The 17,545-nt window shown below is 43.8% G+C and overlaps 1 protein-coding gene across 1 annotated transcript; it reads right to left on the bottom strand.

Moving 5' to 3' along the window:
* Nucleotides 1-7,454: 7,454 nt before the first annotated feature.
* LOC308297376 (uncharacterized protein) lies at nucleotides 7,455-13,018 on the bottom strand (the record flags this gene model as incomplete). The annotated part of the gene is made up of 4 exons (XM_080740788.1): nucleotides 7,455-7,615; nucleotides 8,057-8,294; nucleotides 8,626-8,963; nucleotides 12,938-13,018. The coding sequence occupies 4 exons, from the start codon at nucleotides 13,016-13,018 to the stop codon at nucleotides 7,499-7,501; spliced, it is 774 nt and encodes a 257-aa protein (XP_080596914.1). The 3' UTR covers nucleotides 7,455-7,498.
* Nucleotides 13,019-17,545: the final 4,527 nt, after the last annotated feature.

Genomic DNA, 17,545 nt, shown 5'->3' with positions numbered 1-17,545 from the left:
TGCTAGTATCCACAACTTTCCAACATCCCATAATGCATTGCGCAGAAGTTGGATGGAGCTTCCGTGAGCTTGTATGTGGTATTTAATACCAGTAACACGAGAAGCCAGAAAGCGAGTTTGGAGACGGTAGCACGCTGCAAACCGGAGTTATGGCTCTTTAAAGCCCAGCCGATCGATAGGCAGACGCCTGGGGGGGGGGGGCGGAGTCCAGGGGCGGAAATAAATAAATAATTAATTACATAAATAATCAGTCTCGGAAACAGTCAGGAAATAAATAAATAAATAAATAATCAGTCTCGGAAACATAGTCGGGAAATAAATAAATAAATAATCAGTCTCGGAAACATAGTCGGGAAATAAATAATTAAACCAGTAAGACTCCCTAATATATACTGACTGCGTAGCGATTTGCGTGATTTTAGGGCAAAATCTGTAGTAGTGTCCAAAAATGGGTTTAAAAAAATCGTCCTGAAGGTGGCGCTACATGGGACAGATCCATGTTGATGACATGAGCGTAGAGCAAGTGTGTACCGATTTGTGTGATTTTAGGGCAAGATTTGTAGGAGCAGTGTCCAGAATGAGTTTTGGCCTCATGGTGGCGCTAGAAGAGGAGGGCCATGTGAGAATCGTAGTTTGGCAGGCAAGGACTGTGTGTGCCAAATTTGGCACGGATCGGGAAAGCGGTTGCAGAGATATGAGCAGGGCAAAAGTGTGACGGACAGACAGACAGCCGGTCGAGGTTTCGATAGTAACTGCGACCCGACGGTCGCAATTTATCAGTCAGTGGCGGCGCAGTTGGGCCTGGTGTGGAGACAGGGAAATAATTCATTCAATAAATAAAGCTCCTTTTAGTTGAGCTTGTACCAGTGAACTGTACTGTCATGAAACTTGTCGTAAAGTCTTCAATCAATCACTCGATAAAGGGGTCAATACAAACCCACATTTACCCAAAACAGCTGATCCACAAGCCCACATGCAGCCTTGTAGATCGGCTGTTTTTATTGTTTTATTTTTTAAATTGTTTCCCCCTGACTTAGTCTTTTCTAGGATCACCTTTTAGTTGACCTTGTACCAGTGAACTGTACTGGCAATGACACTGTACCTATGACAGTCCTATATGAATAATTCGTTCATTCATGAATGACTTCCCTGTGGAAATAAGCCAAAAACATTACTGGGATCTCCTTTTAGTTGAGCTTGTACCAAATCATGTTTATTACGTATCTATCTATCTTCCTATCAATTGGTCACATGCATTCACATTGCACTGAACGCACGCAAGCACGCACGCACGCACGCCCGCTCAGCAGCTGGCTTTTTTTCTTTTCTTTTTTTTTTCACAGAGCTCCAGACTCAGACACCGAGGTCTCGGAGGGCACCCAAGCCGGACTGCGTGCTCTGGCAGCGGCCGCGAAGCGGCCGCGGCCGCCCCAACCCACTGGAGCTAGGTAGAGTCTGGTGAAATAAAACCAATCAGTAGGTCCCCATCAACAGATGTCGCTGTAGCCAAGGAATTCACACCCAGCCTGCTCACCTGACCAGGAAGTCCAACCAGTCTGTGTTGGAGAAACAACACTGCTGCTGCTGCTGCTGATGCTGCCTCAAGGTAGGAATCACAGTATGTGTGTTCACTAACAGGGTTAAACTGCTCCACGTTGTCACAGTAATCATTGCTATAGAGTGCTTGTTCAGTAACAGTGTTAAACGGCTCTATATTGTGACAGGAATCCTTCCCACCGAGTGTTTGTTCACTAACAGTGTTACAGTGTGATATGAAAGAATCCACATGAGGGCAGTGTTTCCATTCTCAACTCACTGAGTTGAACAGAGGGCGGAACCCAATGCAATAACAAGTCCTATTATTTAGAAAGGAGTCACGTCAATGTCAGCATTTTTTTCTCTCTCTCTCTTTTTGGCAACATTTTTTAAATCATTTTTTTAAATCATTTCACAATGTAAAAACAAAAATCATTTTGAGAAAAATGTAATGACCTATACACAGTATCTATAGGCTGTGTCTGTGTATATTCTGAGTGTAGATGTTGTTGTACTTTAACCACTTAAGCCCTGTGTCAGGGGTTCCCAAACTTTTTTGTCTCAGGGCACCCCATGAATATTCTTTTAATCCGAGGCACCCCTACATTATAATTTTCACTCCCAGCACCTTATATTTATAGCATATAGTCGTTGTCGGGTGGAAACCTTGTATGTCCAAAACCGTTTTGTATTTATCATCTATAAAATGTACCTCCGAGGCATTGTGTGCTTGTAGATCGGCTGTTTTCACTAGTTTAAATCATTTTAAAAATGATAAATACAAAACAAACGGTTTTGGACATGCATGGTTTCCACCCGAAAACAACGAAATATAACTCATGTAATTGTCCCACTGGCTTGTCACTTGCCATGATCTGAAATGGCAAATCTTTGAGTAGCGCGCAATGAGGGCCTCTCCCAACTCTATTTCCCGAGCTGAATCAGAGGCCCAGCACGTCCCTGGATACAATCATTAATTAATATCATTATTAGTCAGATAACGGGTTATAAGCTGGCTTTGAGACAAACTTCTCAACGTAACTGAGATAGAAATAATGATCAAGAAGACCAAAGGCAATCAATTTACTGATCAATCAGTATCATGGCAATAATATATCAGTGTAAATGTGTCTGTCCAATATTCAAGGTTCAACTTTATTGTTACGTCTTTTGTACAGGTACCCGGTACATAAGAACAAAAACAACACATCTAAAGATAAAATAATAAGTAATAAGTAATAATGAAGTTGGAAAGGGTGCAAAAGAGAATGAAAAAAGCCTCCTCAGCTGTACATGTGCATAAAGTTTGGTGTATTATATACACCAATGGTATTATTTCCCCATAGTAACTACTGTACTTTAACTTTATAGGTTTATACAAGCAGTGTGTCTGTCAGATATAAGTTTGATATGATATGACTATGATATAATAAAGAAAAGGGTAATTAATTGTGTACTTTGGCTGGTAGCCTAGAATGTTCAAAAGGTGTGTGTGTGTGTGTGTGTGTGTGTGTGTGTGTGTGTGTGTGTGTGTGTGTGTGTGTGTGTGTGTGTGTGTGTGTGTGTGTGTGTGTGTGTGTGTGTGTGTGTGTGTGTGTGTGTGCCTTAATTATTTTATACTTTAGCTATTGAAAAATAGCAGATATACAAGCTCACAGGGCGGCTCTGCGAGCTTGTAGATCTGCTATTTTTGAAAAGTCGTGGAAATGTGAACATTTGTAACTAAGGTTTTGCTTCTGGGGGGGTCCCTCGAATAACATATTTTGAGATGGGTGTCCGTTTTGGGGGTCCTTCACATGAAAAAGTTTGAGCAGCACTGACACAATGACACAATTTCACGCTTAAAAAAAAAAGAAAATAGCAGATCTACATGCTTGCAGTGAGCTGTATATCTGCTATTTTTCAATAGTTAAAGCACAAAATAATGCTTAATAATGCGTTACCAGTCTAAATGGGTTAAACCCCCTCGCCCTATGAAGAACATTCATGGGGTGCCCGCAGTGAATCCTTGTACCCAGGGCCCAGAATTTGGTGCGACACCCCTGGGGGGGTGTATGCATGTCAGCATGTATTACCATGTGTGATCATTGATCAACTTTCACAACTCTTATGTCGGCAGCCCTTAACTCCTCTTTCATTAGATTGAAATCTCTATTTACGAGGACCGAGGCTCCAGTGGTTCCAGCTCAGGCAGCAGCACAGCACAACATCCGGTAGCACTGGTCGATGACGAGGCACACACACAACCACTCAACCATACCACTAGGCCTGTTTTTCACTCACCACCATGGATGGTCCACCTGGAGAAGCTTAGACAACAGACACTAGAGCTCTTGGCTGAGTTCCCATAAAGGCTATAGCATGTAAAACGAAACATAAGGCCAGGCATGTTGCTCCTCATCTCTCACTGCTAAAGTTGTCCTGGTCTGACTCATGTGCAGGCTGCTAGGGAGGGAAAGAGACTTCACATGAGAACCCACCTAGAGTCAACCAACAGAAAGCTCATTATTGCAGCTCATTACCATCAACTGCTAGGGCAGGGGTCTTCAACAGGGGGTCCTCAGAGTTACTACAGGGTGTCCTCCAAATCTTTGTGTGTGATAGGAACTTTTTTTTCTCTACACTACCACTTACCCTAGTATCCCTATTATGTGTGGAACGAATATCCAAGCTACAAAATAGCAGATTTACAAGCTTGTAGATCTGCTATTCTTGGCAAAGAGGTTTGGTGTAGAGGGAAACAAGACAGTCAGACTTAAGTTTTGATGGTTCAAGTGGTTAAATGTCTAGAATTACACAGACCAACAACCTACACTGATGATAGTGCTGTCAAACAAGTCTACTCTGTCTAAGAAATCTATGAACATTTTTAATCTCCAACACAATTTTATACAGTATGTAATGGGGGTCCCTGCTTCATCTCTCTCTCAGTTAAGGGGTCCTTAGCCTGAAAACTTTGAAGACCCCTGCATGTGCTAGGGGATTAATGATGTGTAAAAAAGAAAAGGGAAACATTGGCCATACAGTCTTTCCAAAACTTGCTGGAATGTGGAATGTTATTTGACCGAATTATGTTGATATATGCAAAGATTTGATGAGGTCAAGCACATCTACCTACCTGGAACCTAGCGCCCAGATGTGCTAGAGAACAGCAGCAGCCAATCTGCTGAGATTTAAATCATTTTATCTGTCTGGTAGCTATTGAATGTAGGTCAGTACCCCCATGTACATTCTGTAGTTCAGTGGTTCTCAACCAGTGGTACATGTACCACTGGTGGTACTTGAGCCCCCTCTGGTGGTACTCGGAGGAATCTTCCAAAAACAGGAAAAAGGACATAAGTAGTGAAATATTTATATTATACTACATGTGGTTGTGGTTCTTCTGGTTGAGATGGGCTCTCCGGCTGTGCTGAAATGAGCATGAGGGCACACCTAGCCGCTAATAGAATATTTGAGAACGTTTATTATTCACATATCATCAGTTTGCACGGGAAGTTCACAAACATAGTAGCAAAATCTGGTCACCACATTATTGGCTTAGAAATGCAACAACAACGAAAAGATCTCCATGATTATTCAAAAAATAAATTGGCCTCCTGTGTTAACGTGCATAGCTGAATAGGATGGGGTCTACGCACCTGTATTTTAACATTATTTATACATTATTATGGTGGTACTTGGAGAGACAGATATTTTCTGAGGTGGTACTTTGTGTAAAAAGTTTGAGAACCACTGCTGTAGTTGATCTGTAGTCTTTCTCACTTGCAGTTTCCATGTTATTTATTACATAATCTTAAATTACATTCACATGCTCATAGACACAACTGTACAGTAACCTCTTGGTTGTGCAACAAAATATAAATGAGCCTTCAAGAAACACATTTTAATACTGCTTTTTTGTTTAATACACATGGTAATGAGGGGTGTACTGTATGACCAACATCAAATAAATACTGCTTCATCACCACAATATTAAGGTAATCTGCTTTCTTTTTGTGCATCTTTCGATGGCCAGTAGAGGTTTATAATCCCCCTGAAGATGTTGATTGGAACAATTTGAATCGAGTTTGGTTCCTTGTGTTCCAGGAGTGCAACACAGTTGACATTTAATGACAAGCAAATAGAGTAGATTTCCATATCGTCGTTGTCGGGTGGAAACCTCATGTACAAATACAGTTCGTTTTGTATGTATCGTTTTAAAAATGATTTAGACTAGTGAAAACAGCCAATCTACAAGCACACAACACCTCGCGGTGTGAGGCGTTGTGTGCTTGTAGATCTGCTGTTTTCACGATTTTTGTGTGACGGCCTTGTGTGATGAAGCGAGGCTTTACATCGCAAATAAACATGCACATTTGAAACTTGGGAGATACGAGGTTTCTGCCCGAGAGTGACGATATGCAACATGGAACAAAACTTAAAGAGAGGAGAGGGACCAGAAGGAGTAAAGGAGAAGAGGGGTGAAGGGAGGAGTTAATTTGTTCTGGGCTGAATGGGGTCATCAAAATGCCACCTGGCCCAGAGACCTCCAAAACCTTCACCCATTATTGCATGTGAATTAATAGGAGATTTATAGTAGGAGATATGAGGCTCAAGTTGGGGGCTTTGTCTCAAAAAGGAAACTTGAAGCTACCTATGCACATTAGAGATATAGATATACAAGATAATACATCCTTTTTTATGGCGGAGATCAATCGATTCTAGATCCGTTATGGAGCAAGATATTTAAAGGTAATATACACCTCCAGAGAATGGGGCTTTTAAGCCGTGACATCATTTTGTGGTCAGACCTCCAAGCAGATTTATTATCAATATCTGTCCCTCGCTATTTCAACAGATCCGAGACAAAAATAACGACTAAAGTTAATTCTACCACTTTCCTTTCAACAACAAAGAGAAGAAAAATTTGTAAATAGTGAAAATAGTAAAAAGATTCACGGGTGCTGGGGCCTTTTGCCCCCAAAAGTTCTCCTCTGCCTACAAAATGATGTCAGACTTAACAGCCCCATAGATACAGTTTTATCCTGTCTTGCACACACACACCAGAGAGGCACTGTGTGACCTTGCGGACTGAGATGTGACACACTGTGTCCAGGGCCAGCAGCAGGTCCAGCTGCCCATCGCTGTCGAACTCTTGTCACCGTGCCACCTGTCACCCTGGGAGACAAAATACCTTTCTACGAACCATCTTATGTAACAGTCCAAATGGTATGTTTATCTAGCATTTAGATATAATACAACTCCCATACCCAGACCTGCAAGGAGGCAGTACATTTAGTTGTGTATAATCAGTCAAACCTCAAGCCTGTAATAAAAAATAAATCAACTGTTATTGCAATCTTCAGTTACTGGAATGAAGCACTTTGCATTGCTTATATTTCACAGTAAATGTCAAAGAAGAAAAGAACGAGATGAAGCTTGATATATGATTATCAAATAAAATGCATTATTTATTACACAAGCACAACTTAAACTGTATAAGAAAACATTTGATGTATAAAACAAGATAATTAAAAAACAAGTGAGAAATAAAAGATTAAACCATTGTCAATGTACAATATAACACCAGTATTTACAGAACTCTTCAAACCAAATATGCAATAAAAATCAATGTGCAAAAACAAAGGATCATGAAAATATACTTTCTGTACAAAATAACATGACTATACAATTTATTTGATAAATCAAAAGAAAAACTAAGACCCATCTCGTAGTGGTGTCCAATAAGAACTAATAACCAAAATAACATGACTACAATTTATTTAATGAATCAAAGGAAAAACTAAGACCCATCTCGTAGTGGTGTCCAATAAGAACTAATAACCAAAATACCAAAGGAATAACTAGGACCCATCTCGTAGTGGTGTCCAATAAGAACTAATAACTGCAGTGAAGTCAAGTGCTTGGAAGGGGAGAAAAAAATAAATAAACAAAACACACTCCAAAAATGTACTTGAGTACTCTACTCAAGTAAACGTGAGTAGGGATTGGAGATCCTGGCGAGCATCTGGGCTCTCAACAACCTCAGTCGTTGGCAGGGTCCAGGTGGTCTCTTGGAGGCGACGGCAGCAGATGGTCCCTGTGGATGGAGGAGAAACACAGGTGTTTTAGTATCAATGTCCAGCTCTTTCCCGACTACAATGCGTAAATATCTTGCCACACGAGTAAATCATACATAGAGTAAGTTATGTCTCGCCATAACTAAGGCAGTTAATAGTTACATACATTATATATTCAAACAATGCAATTCACAACTACAACAAAACATTTAATTACAATATTGTTATCCTTGTATATATTTATTTTAATTTCATCAAGCTTACCAATATGTACATATTGTAGCATTAGCCCTAAAATTAAGCTTTGTTTGGTGCTCGTATAGGTTGGTAAGCTCTCTCATTAAAGAAATTAAAATAAAAAAAAGCAAATTTCGCAATTTCATTTAGAGTTTGAGTACATAATTTGTGTACAATGTAACCAGTAACCATGTCACTTATTCTATATGAACGTTTTGCCTCACCTTCCTCCTCTGGGCCATCCTGCTGTTGTTGGGGTCATCGATGAGTAGGCACGTCCTACTGTTGGCGACGTAGGTCAGCAGGTGGTGTTTGGGTGGCGGTGACCTCTGTCCTCTGCAGGCAACACCTTGGTGGCATTCTCCCTGGCAGGAGTCTCCCTTGCAGGTTCTCATTGTTGGCCTACGATTGGCGCCTGTGGTCTGAGACACGTACTTCTGCTGGAGGAAGCCTTGCATACCCCTGCAAAAAGAGAGAGATGACAATAAGCAGAGGGTTAGGGTTATGAACTCCAGTCAATAAACAACAAGGTAAATAGTCACATAAATACAGCACAGAGTAACCTCGCCCACCAGGCTTTCTGAGGGAAAGCCTGGTGAATGTTGATCCGGTCTAGGCGGAAACCACAAAAACCACGAAAAGTGAAGTGATCCCAGACTAGCACAGAGAGAACAGTGTAGTGCCTCAGGTAACCAATTAATCTAGCATCTGTCTATACAACATGCTAAATACCATCTAAACATGATTCTTAAACATGTGGTCAAGTTAACAAAACCATGAGAACAAGCCTTACTTCAACCAGCCAGTCATGGGTGCATGCTTCTTCTTGGCCACGGCAACTCTCTTCCTGGTGGTGACCTGTGGGGGAGAAGAAAGAGGAGAGTCAGTTTCCGTGTCTGAACTGTCGGTCAGACACGGAAACCAACTCACCTGTTGCTTGGCTGCTGCTCCTGCTGAGGCATCCTTCTCTGGCACCCTGGGATTCCGGGGGTCATCGACCAGGGTACACGTCCAGTCGTCCTGAGTCTCCTGACGGCGCTGGGTCCAAACCCTCTTCAGGACCACCCTGGTGTTTGATGGGTTGTTGGGGTCCTGGATCAGGGCAGACGTCCAGGTGAAGCTGGCAGCATCCTATGGGAGGAAATGGAGACATTAGTAAATTGAGTTCAAGTACTAAATCAATGTCCAAAAGTGATACTTTTCAGGATTCAAATGTAGATAGATAGATAGATAGATAGATTCTTCTTCGAGCTTGTAGATCTGCTATTTTTGATTCTTCTGTTCTGTGAGAAGCTGTATCAAGTAGGGTAAAAAAACAAAAAGTTAAGAGGACTCTGACTGACATCATTTTTGTTTTTAACAATAATGATTAGAAAGAATGTATGAATGAAACTTAGCCAGGAGCCATAAGCTCCTTCATGTGGAAAAGGTTCAGGCATCTAGTATGGATGTTCCCGGTGCTGCTCTGGGCATGTCCCACTGGAATAGACCCTGGAGAAGACAGAACCAGATGAGGAGATTATATCCCCCCCCCCCCCCCCCCCCCCCAGGATGACAAGTGGCTAATGGTGCCAGGGAAGAGTCTGGAACTCTCTGGTGGAACTGTTGCACCCTCAACCCGACTCCAGATAAGCAGTTGAAGATGGATAGAACATTATACAGTTGGTTATTTGCACAGTAAAATCCTCTACTCTAAACGTTTACAGGTCCATTGGTTAGAACTGTAGGGGTCCTTGAAGGGGTCCCCAGCACAATATAGTAGGCCAAACAAAATCAGTTAATACATAACTGATGTACAAACTCACTATGTGTCATGACTCATTATGCTGCTATAGGCATTGTGAGCATGTAGATCTGCTATTTTCAAGACAGCTTGAAAAAAATGTTGAATTTTAACACAAATCTTAAAACAAAACAAAAAAACAACATATGTTTTGATAGGGGGTCCATAGCCAAATACATAGCCTAATAATAATCTGGGGGTCGTTGACATGAAAAAGATAACATCCTCGTTCGGTCGTAAATGGCCGTTTGTAAACATGAGAGTCAGTCAGTTAGCCCCGTTTGAACCTCACTCTACAGAAGTAAACCGACATTAATCTAAACGACATCGAACGAAAACGACCTCATGCTAACGTTTCAAATGAGCCGCCGTTTCAAATGAAGGCCAAAACAAACGAAACCGTCTATCAAACAACGTTTATAACGTCTTTGCTAGCATACCGTATGCTAACTAAGTTTCAAATTAGTCTAATACCAGATAGGGCCTAAACAAACCGTCTGTCTAAACAACAACGTGCGCTAAAAACAACATAATTACACGTTTACAGTACATATTATAATAATGAACGGTTAACATACCATCTCCGTGGTCTCAGGTGTCGTTGTTGTTGAACTCGAACTTCCGATTAGGGAGTCTTACTGGTAGTAGTAGTAGTGGTAGTAGTTGTAGTAGGAGTAGTAGTAGTAGGAGTAGTAGTAAGAGTAGTAGTGGTAGTAGGAGGAGTGGTGAAAGGTAGTCTAATCAACTGTTAACTCTGCTTGAAAAAATGAACGTCCAGTTCGCAGTTGTCAAAGAGATAGACAGACGAAAGGCCAGAGATGACAGGTTCATATTATCTGCTGGAAACGTACCCGTCGTCTGATTGGTTCATTTGACAGCAAAGACCCGCTGTGATTGGTCAGATCGGGAACCGCCCCCGTCGCGTGCGGAGAGAGAGAACGAGAGCGGAGTTAGCAGACCTACAAGCTCACAACGCGCGCACCTGCACCGCTTTGAGAGTTTGTAGATCTCCTGTTGTTGTGTTCTCGGTGCAGTTACCGCGATGTTTGTTTATATACGGAATATATACCAGGCCGGTACGCACTGCTGCCACCATCTGGTGGGGGAGAGTCAGGTTAGCATAGCACGTTACTTTTCAACTGGCAGAAGTTCGTCAACATTAACAACACTTGACAACACTGTTTAGCCATTATTAGTAGTAGTAGTAATAATACATTTTCCCACAGAACTTTGGATTAAAATGTGTGTCAAGATATACCAAGAAGGTGAGTTGTATGTTGTTTTGAAATTGATATTATCCTAGTCTAGATAAAGTACTATGTTCTACTTCTATCCGTCTGTCTTTCAATGTTATATGAGATACTTAAAGTGGTTCCTGTGGAAATAAGCCTCGGCTTTCTAGGATCTCCTTTTAGTTGACCTTGTACCAGTACCAGTGATTTGTACTGTCAAAACTGTACTTGTTTCTATTGCAATCTTCTAATAAATTCTTCAATGTGTATGTGGACAAACTAAACACACCTAGCTGACAGTGACCAGCAACTGTCAGTGGTGGTAAAAGTAGGCCTACTCAATGTTTTAAAAAGTACTCATGCAGAATGTCCCATTTCAAGTTTTCAGTAATTATTGTATAATAATCTTTTGAAAATAGCAGATCTACAAGCTCACAATGCTTGCTTTACTCAATGTTTAGTTTGCATTACACACTGAGTAATAAGACTAGTTGTTGAACAACGATGATCACAGCATACTGTTTTTTACTCAACTGATGTGATAACATGTTGAGTTTTTAAGAAATCTGACAATCTGGACCTCCAGTACGTGCTGCTGGGTTTCTTCCTATCATGGAGAGGACCCACAGTACTGAGCTATGCGACCTCGCCCTTGGCCAGTGATGTATATCGGACCAGTTACCCATATATGGAGAACCCTATATGGAGAACCCTGGTACCCATAGCCTGATACTTCAGTCCGCACATCACCACCCCCTTGAGTCTGACGCTTGCAGTCAGGCTATGGTACCCATATATGGAGATCCATACTGTATTATGGAGATATGCTGTGAGAGCCCAAACATGCTTACTCAGTTATTTGTTATGTTAAAGTCCTATGATGTCTATGACATCTGACACCATACCCTTTTAGGCCCATACATTGAGATCCCTGTCTGTAGAACCAGCCACACAGATATGGGCTGTCTTGGCCATATATGGATTATGTTAGTGTGGTATGTGGCCGATGTGGCCTCCATATATGGGCATTCCCATATGAAGTCCTGTTAGATATGGGCTTAATATTGATGAACAGGGAACTCCATATATGGGCATAAAAGGGATTCTGTTAGTGTGACATCACAGTGAAGCCAGAGCGTGATCTTCTTCTTCTTTTTCGTTTCCGGCAGTGTGGACGCCGTTCGGCGTATTACTGCCCTCCACTGGTTTGGTGGTTTAATTACTCATATTCTTCCATACAGCCCAGTGTCATGCAGGAACTGCAGTACTGCCTTTGTAATCTTCTGGTGGTTCTCACCTATTTCTGCCATGCTTGTAAAAAGCCCCTGTCTCTCAGTCTGATACTCCCTACACTCCAGGAACACATGAGTCACAGTTTCTGACTGCCCACACTGGCATAAACCAGTGTCATGCTTCCCTATAATAAACAGGCTCCCGTTCAATCCACTGTGCCCTAGCCTGAGTCTACATAGCTTCACTTCGTCCCTGCGAGATGGGGCGCTACAGTTACACTCCTTATTCACTTTTGGCTGTACCTTGTGGTAATGTCTCCCCTTTTCCTCCCTCTCCCAGCCTGTCTGCCACTCTTTCATTAGCCCTTCTCTAATTAGACCCCTCAGTTCCACCCTCCCCAGGGGTAAATTAATATCTATTTCCCTATCTAAACTCTCCTTCGCCAGGAGGTCCACCCTCTCATTCCCCTCCACCCCAGCGTGCCCCGGGACCCAACACAGAGTCACCTCACAGTCTCCTATTCTTCCCATGACATTTTGAATGTCTACAACTATGTCAGGCCGGGCCTTACTTTTTCCCCTTCTCAAAGCCTCTAGTGCTGCTGCAGAGTCTGAGCATATTACTACTTCATTTGGCCTCTCCCGCTCCACCCATCTTAGTGCCCATAAGATCGCCATCAATTCTGCTGTGAACACCGAGCTTTCGTCTGATAGTCGGATGCAGTATTTTTCCCCCAGCTGTTCTATATAGATGCCAAATCCTGCCCTCCTCCTCACTGGATCCCTTGATCCGTCTGTGTATACTATTACCTTACTTGCCCTAGCTACGTTTAAGTACTCCTCAACTCTCCCCCTCACCTCACTCTTATCTTCCTCCTGCAGGAAACGGAGCTCCACTTCAACCTCGGGTACCAACCACGGTGGTGTAGGAGGCCACATTGTTTGTTCTGCTATGCCTACTTGACCAAGTCCTAGTCTCCCTGCCCACTGGTTTACACTTGCTACAAATGGTTCATATTTTTTCCCTCCCTCCTCCTCTAGCAACAGACATCTAGCTGGGAATGCAGGGCTGCTCCCACATACCTTTGACCAAAACTGTCCCAGTTTAACACGTCTCATCCATAATGGCATTTCGCCCATTTCGACCAGTAGGGCTGGTATGGGTGACGTTCTGAACGCCCCACAACAGTGCCTCAGCGCCCTGGCTTGGATCACGTCCAGCCTACTTAGTACAGTTCTTGCTGCTGCCCCATACACCATACTGCCATAGTCTAGGGCCGCCCTAATCATGGCCTGATAAATTAAATGCAGCGTGTCCTTGTCTGCGCCCCACTCACACCCAGCCAGGCTTCTCAGGACATTAATCACTTTTCCACACTTCAACTGTTTTGCTTACGTGCACTGCCCATGTCATTCGCTCCTCAAACCAGACCCCCAGGAACTTGAACACCTTGACTTTTTCAAGTGGTGACCCATATAGTGTCAATGCCACCTCTGGTTGCTTCCCTTTAAAGCCGAATATGACATATTTGGACTTGGCCGCTGAGATCTTAAATCCCCACGTGTTGCCCCACTCCTCTACTGCCTGTAATGCCTTCTGAGTCTGTTTTAAAATAAACCCCACATTCCGACCCCTTTTCCAAATCGCCCCGTCGTCAGCGAACAGGGAAAGGCCAAACCCTCCTCCTATTTTAGCAAAGATATCGTTAATCATTATATTAATTAGGACAGGAGAAATTACACTCCCTTGCGGGGTACCGTTCTCTATACGTACTACTTTTGATCTGGTGCCTCCCACCCGGACCTGAATAGTTCTGTCCCTTAGGAAGTCCTGCACCCAATTAAGCATTCTTCCCCTAACCCCTAGGTCATACATTTTAATTAGAAGTCCCTCCTTCCACAGTGAATCGTACGCTTTCTCGATGTCCAGGAATACCCCAACAACAACCTCTTTATTTCTAAAAGCCCTCTTTATGTCCTGGTCCAGTACTGCAATTGACTCCATGGTGGACCGCCCATTCCTAAAACCATTCTGGACATTGACAAATAGCCCTCTGGTCTCCAAAAAGTGTACTAATCTATTTGTAACCATTCTCTCCATGATTTTACACAGCACTGCTGTCAACGCTATGGGCCTGTATGACCCTGGGTCAGACGCCTCCTTGCCTGGCTTCAAGATCGGGACCACTACTGCGTGCTTCCACTCTTTTGGTAAGCACCCCTCAACCCACACTGTGTTTATTAGACATATGATCTCATCCTCCACCTGATCATCAAGATGCTTAAACATTTCATAGGAAAGCCTGTCCCGCCCTGGGGAGGTGTTTCCACCGGACCTGATGGCATCTCTCAGCTCTTTCCTGGAGAACTGTATATTCGTTGGACTGTCATTATCTGTGTTATTTTCCAATTTCCACCCATTAGCTGACAATATCTCTGCTCTCCTCCTACACCTCTCTTCTCCTATGCACTCAGAACTATGCACCTCCTGGAAGCTGTCAACAAGTAAGTCTGCTTTCTCCTTATTAGATACTGCCTCCACCTCACCCTTCTGTAACACTGGTATGGACCTTTTTTTGTAAACCCCAGACATTTTGTGCACCGCTGACCATAACTGTCCTAGTGGTGTCTCTGGGCCTATCTGCTCACAGAATGCCCTCCAGCTGTTCCTCTTTTCCCCTTTTATTACTTTCCTTGCCACTGCTCTTAACCGTTGGTACTCAACTATGTTTTCCATCACAGGATACTTCTTTAGTTTTTTAAATGCCTTATTTCTGTTTCTTACTGCTTGATCGCACTTTTTGTTCCACCAAGGCACCCGCTTTCGGGCCTTGGGCTCTTTTTTCAGCTGGATTGTACTACTGGCTGCATCATGGATCATAGCACACAACGAGCTGTTCCACTGGTCCACTGAACCGTCACTGTCTACCTCTAACACTAGTGTATTTGCCTTTTCCTTGAACTCCTCCCACTTGGCCTGCTTAAAGTTATACCTTGGAACCGTCTCTCCCTCTTCCCTTCTCAACTCCCTCCCAAACCCACTCAGTACTGGGTAGTGGTCACTTCCCAAATTATTTTCCCCTACTGTCCACTCCCCGGCACGAGCTAGGCTGGGGGAGGCTATAGTTAGATCCAAGTGACTAGACGAGTTCCTTGCTACATCGTGTCTTGTCGGTCTCCCGTCATTTATGACAACCAGCCCATGCTTGTCCACCCAGTCCTCTACTACCCCCCCATTGCCATCTCTTTGGCTACTTCCCCACAGCGGGTTATGTGTGTTGAAGTCTCCTGCCCATATTACTGGGCCCCTTAACTTCTCCATTACTTCGTTGAGTTCTGACATTATCAAAGGCTTACACGGGTTATAAAAGTTAACCACTGTCAAACTCTTACTAACATTGTCATTTCCTGCTCCACTTGCCATGCCACTACTGCTGCCACTGCTCCTATGTTTTGGGTTTTCCCATACCTCCACAGCTACACACTCCAGCTCCCCCTGTATCCCCACCCTTTTATACTGAAGCCCAGTCTTTATAAAGGTAGCGCAGCCCCCATGCATTGTGTCGCCCTCCTCCACCCCCCTTCCCCTTACCTCCGCTCTGTCCAACCTCACACCCTCATACCCTGGAATTATAAAATCCAAGCATGGCCGCAACCAAGTCTCCTGCACACATATTACCTCTGGCTCTTTCTCAAGCCTATCCACAAATTTCTTCAATTCCTGTCCATTTCTTATTAAACTACGTGCATTCCATTGGAGTACACTAAACATGGCTACACTAGTCAGAAACCACATCATAGGCTGTATCTTCTTCCCCAATGTTATCCTCCCTCTGCCTCTGCTCTCTCTTTCGTCCCTCTGAGAAGTACTGGTGCAGCTTTTCTGGCTGCTGCTACACCCCAAGGAACCTGTCTGCTGCTACCACCACCTCCTGTATGATATCCGAGTTATTAGACGTCTCTTTGGCAAATATCTTCTTTGCTGCTGCCAGCACCTCCACTACAAAGGACAAGAATGACTCCTTACTCATGATAAGCATGTCCGGCGGCATGGCCGCATGCGGACCCCTGTTACTGTTGATAGGCTCACTTCTCAGCTGTCCTCCAGTTACTCTCCCCCCCTTCTCCTCCCCACACTCTCTTGTCACTCTCCGAGCTGCCTCTGCATAGGTTACCTTGTCTCTCTCCTTTGTTTCCTGCACCTTCCGCGCCTTGGCCGTGTGTTCACAACCCCAGTATGCTGCCTTGTGCCCACCCCCACAGTTAGGACACTTTGGAACCTCTGCCTTGCATTCTTTTATGCCATGCTCTCCCCCACACTTAGCACACTTTTTCTTGCCCCTACAAGAGTCCGCAATATGCCCGTACCTTTGGCAGTTGTAACAACGTAGTGGCGGTCTTATATACTCTCTTACCTGATATGATACAGCCCCAAGGAACACTCTACTTGGCAGCTGGGTCTCTTTAAATTCAAGCAGGACCGGAGGATCCCTGCTGTCTCCCTCCCGGCTCCTGAATCTCCTCACACTGCCTACCTCCCCTCCTTTGATGTTTTCCAATATCTCTTTCTCCGAGAGCCCGGAAAACATTCCGTACACTACTCCCTTACTGCCCCCGGTCTCTCTTGGCTTTATAGTTAAGAATTCTATCTTATTCACAATTTTTCCTATCTTCTTTGCGTCCTTGAATTGCTTGGTGTTCACACAGATAACTTTGAGTACCCCATTGTGTAGTACTTTGGCCGAAAAACCCCCTCCTATCTGGCTCCGTAAGCTAGAGTCGATGAGGAGTGGGCTAACTGCCCTAAACCCAGGTTCTCCTGGTTTAGCTCCCTTGACTCTGTACAGCACTACAAACTCCTCCACCTGGCTACTGGTACTGGGGCTAGTTCTCCTTTGCTTCTCCGGTATTTCCTCCTCACTTTCATCTCCCTCCCTCTGTGCTGTTCTCTTGTTCTTTCCCTTCTGTACTGTCTGCCACCCCCCTCCTCCTCCCCCATCCCCCCCACCCGCTTGAACATCCATTGACCCCACTCCTCCTCCCCCCTCCTCCCTTCCCTGGTCTGACACTGTACCCTACACTTCCTACAAAGTAAAGACTACTAGGGACCTAATCAAAATAAAGTGCGCCACAAAACAGAAAACGTACTATAGTGATAAACAAAGGCCAGTGAGAACCACCTAGACTACACAAACTTAAAAGGTACTCATTCAAGTTCAATGTCTCCAAGTGTTCGTCTCGCCGCTCCTCCGTCAAACATCAGCGTCTTCCGTTCGCCAGAGCGTGATGTCAGAGCGGCAAACCCTTAGAATTACAGTGTCAGGCGTGACAGAGATACATACATACGGACAAGCTGTGACCGTTCACATACTAATCTGCGGTTGCAATTAAAGATCACATGTTTGATTGGACTTGAGAGTCTAAAATGCACAAATTGCGCATTCAATCAATGTGATTGATTATAAT

The sequence above is a fragment of the Nannobrachium achirus genome (assembly GCF_963921795.1).
Source record: "Nannobrachium achirus genome assembly, chromosome: 13".
Classification (NCBI taxonomy): Eukaryota; Metazoa; Chordata; class Actinopteri; order Myctophiformes; family Myctophidae; genus Nannobrachium; species Nannobrachium achirus.
This window is presented reverse-complemented; position numbering and strand designations above follow the sequence as displayed.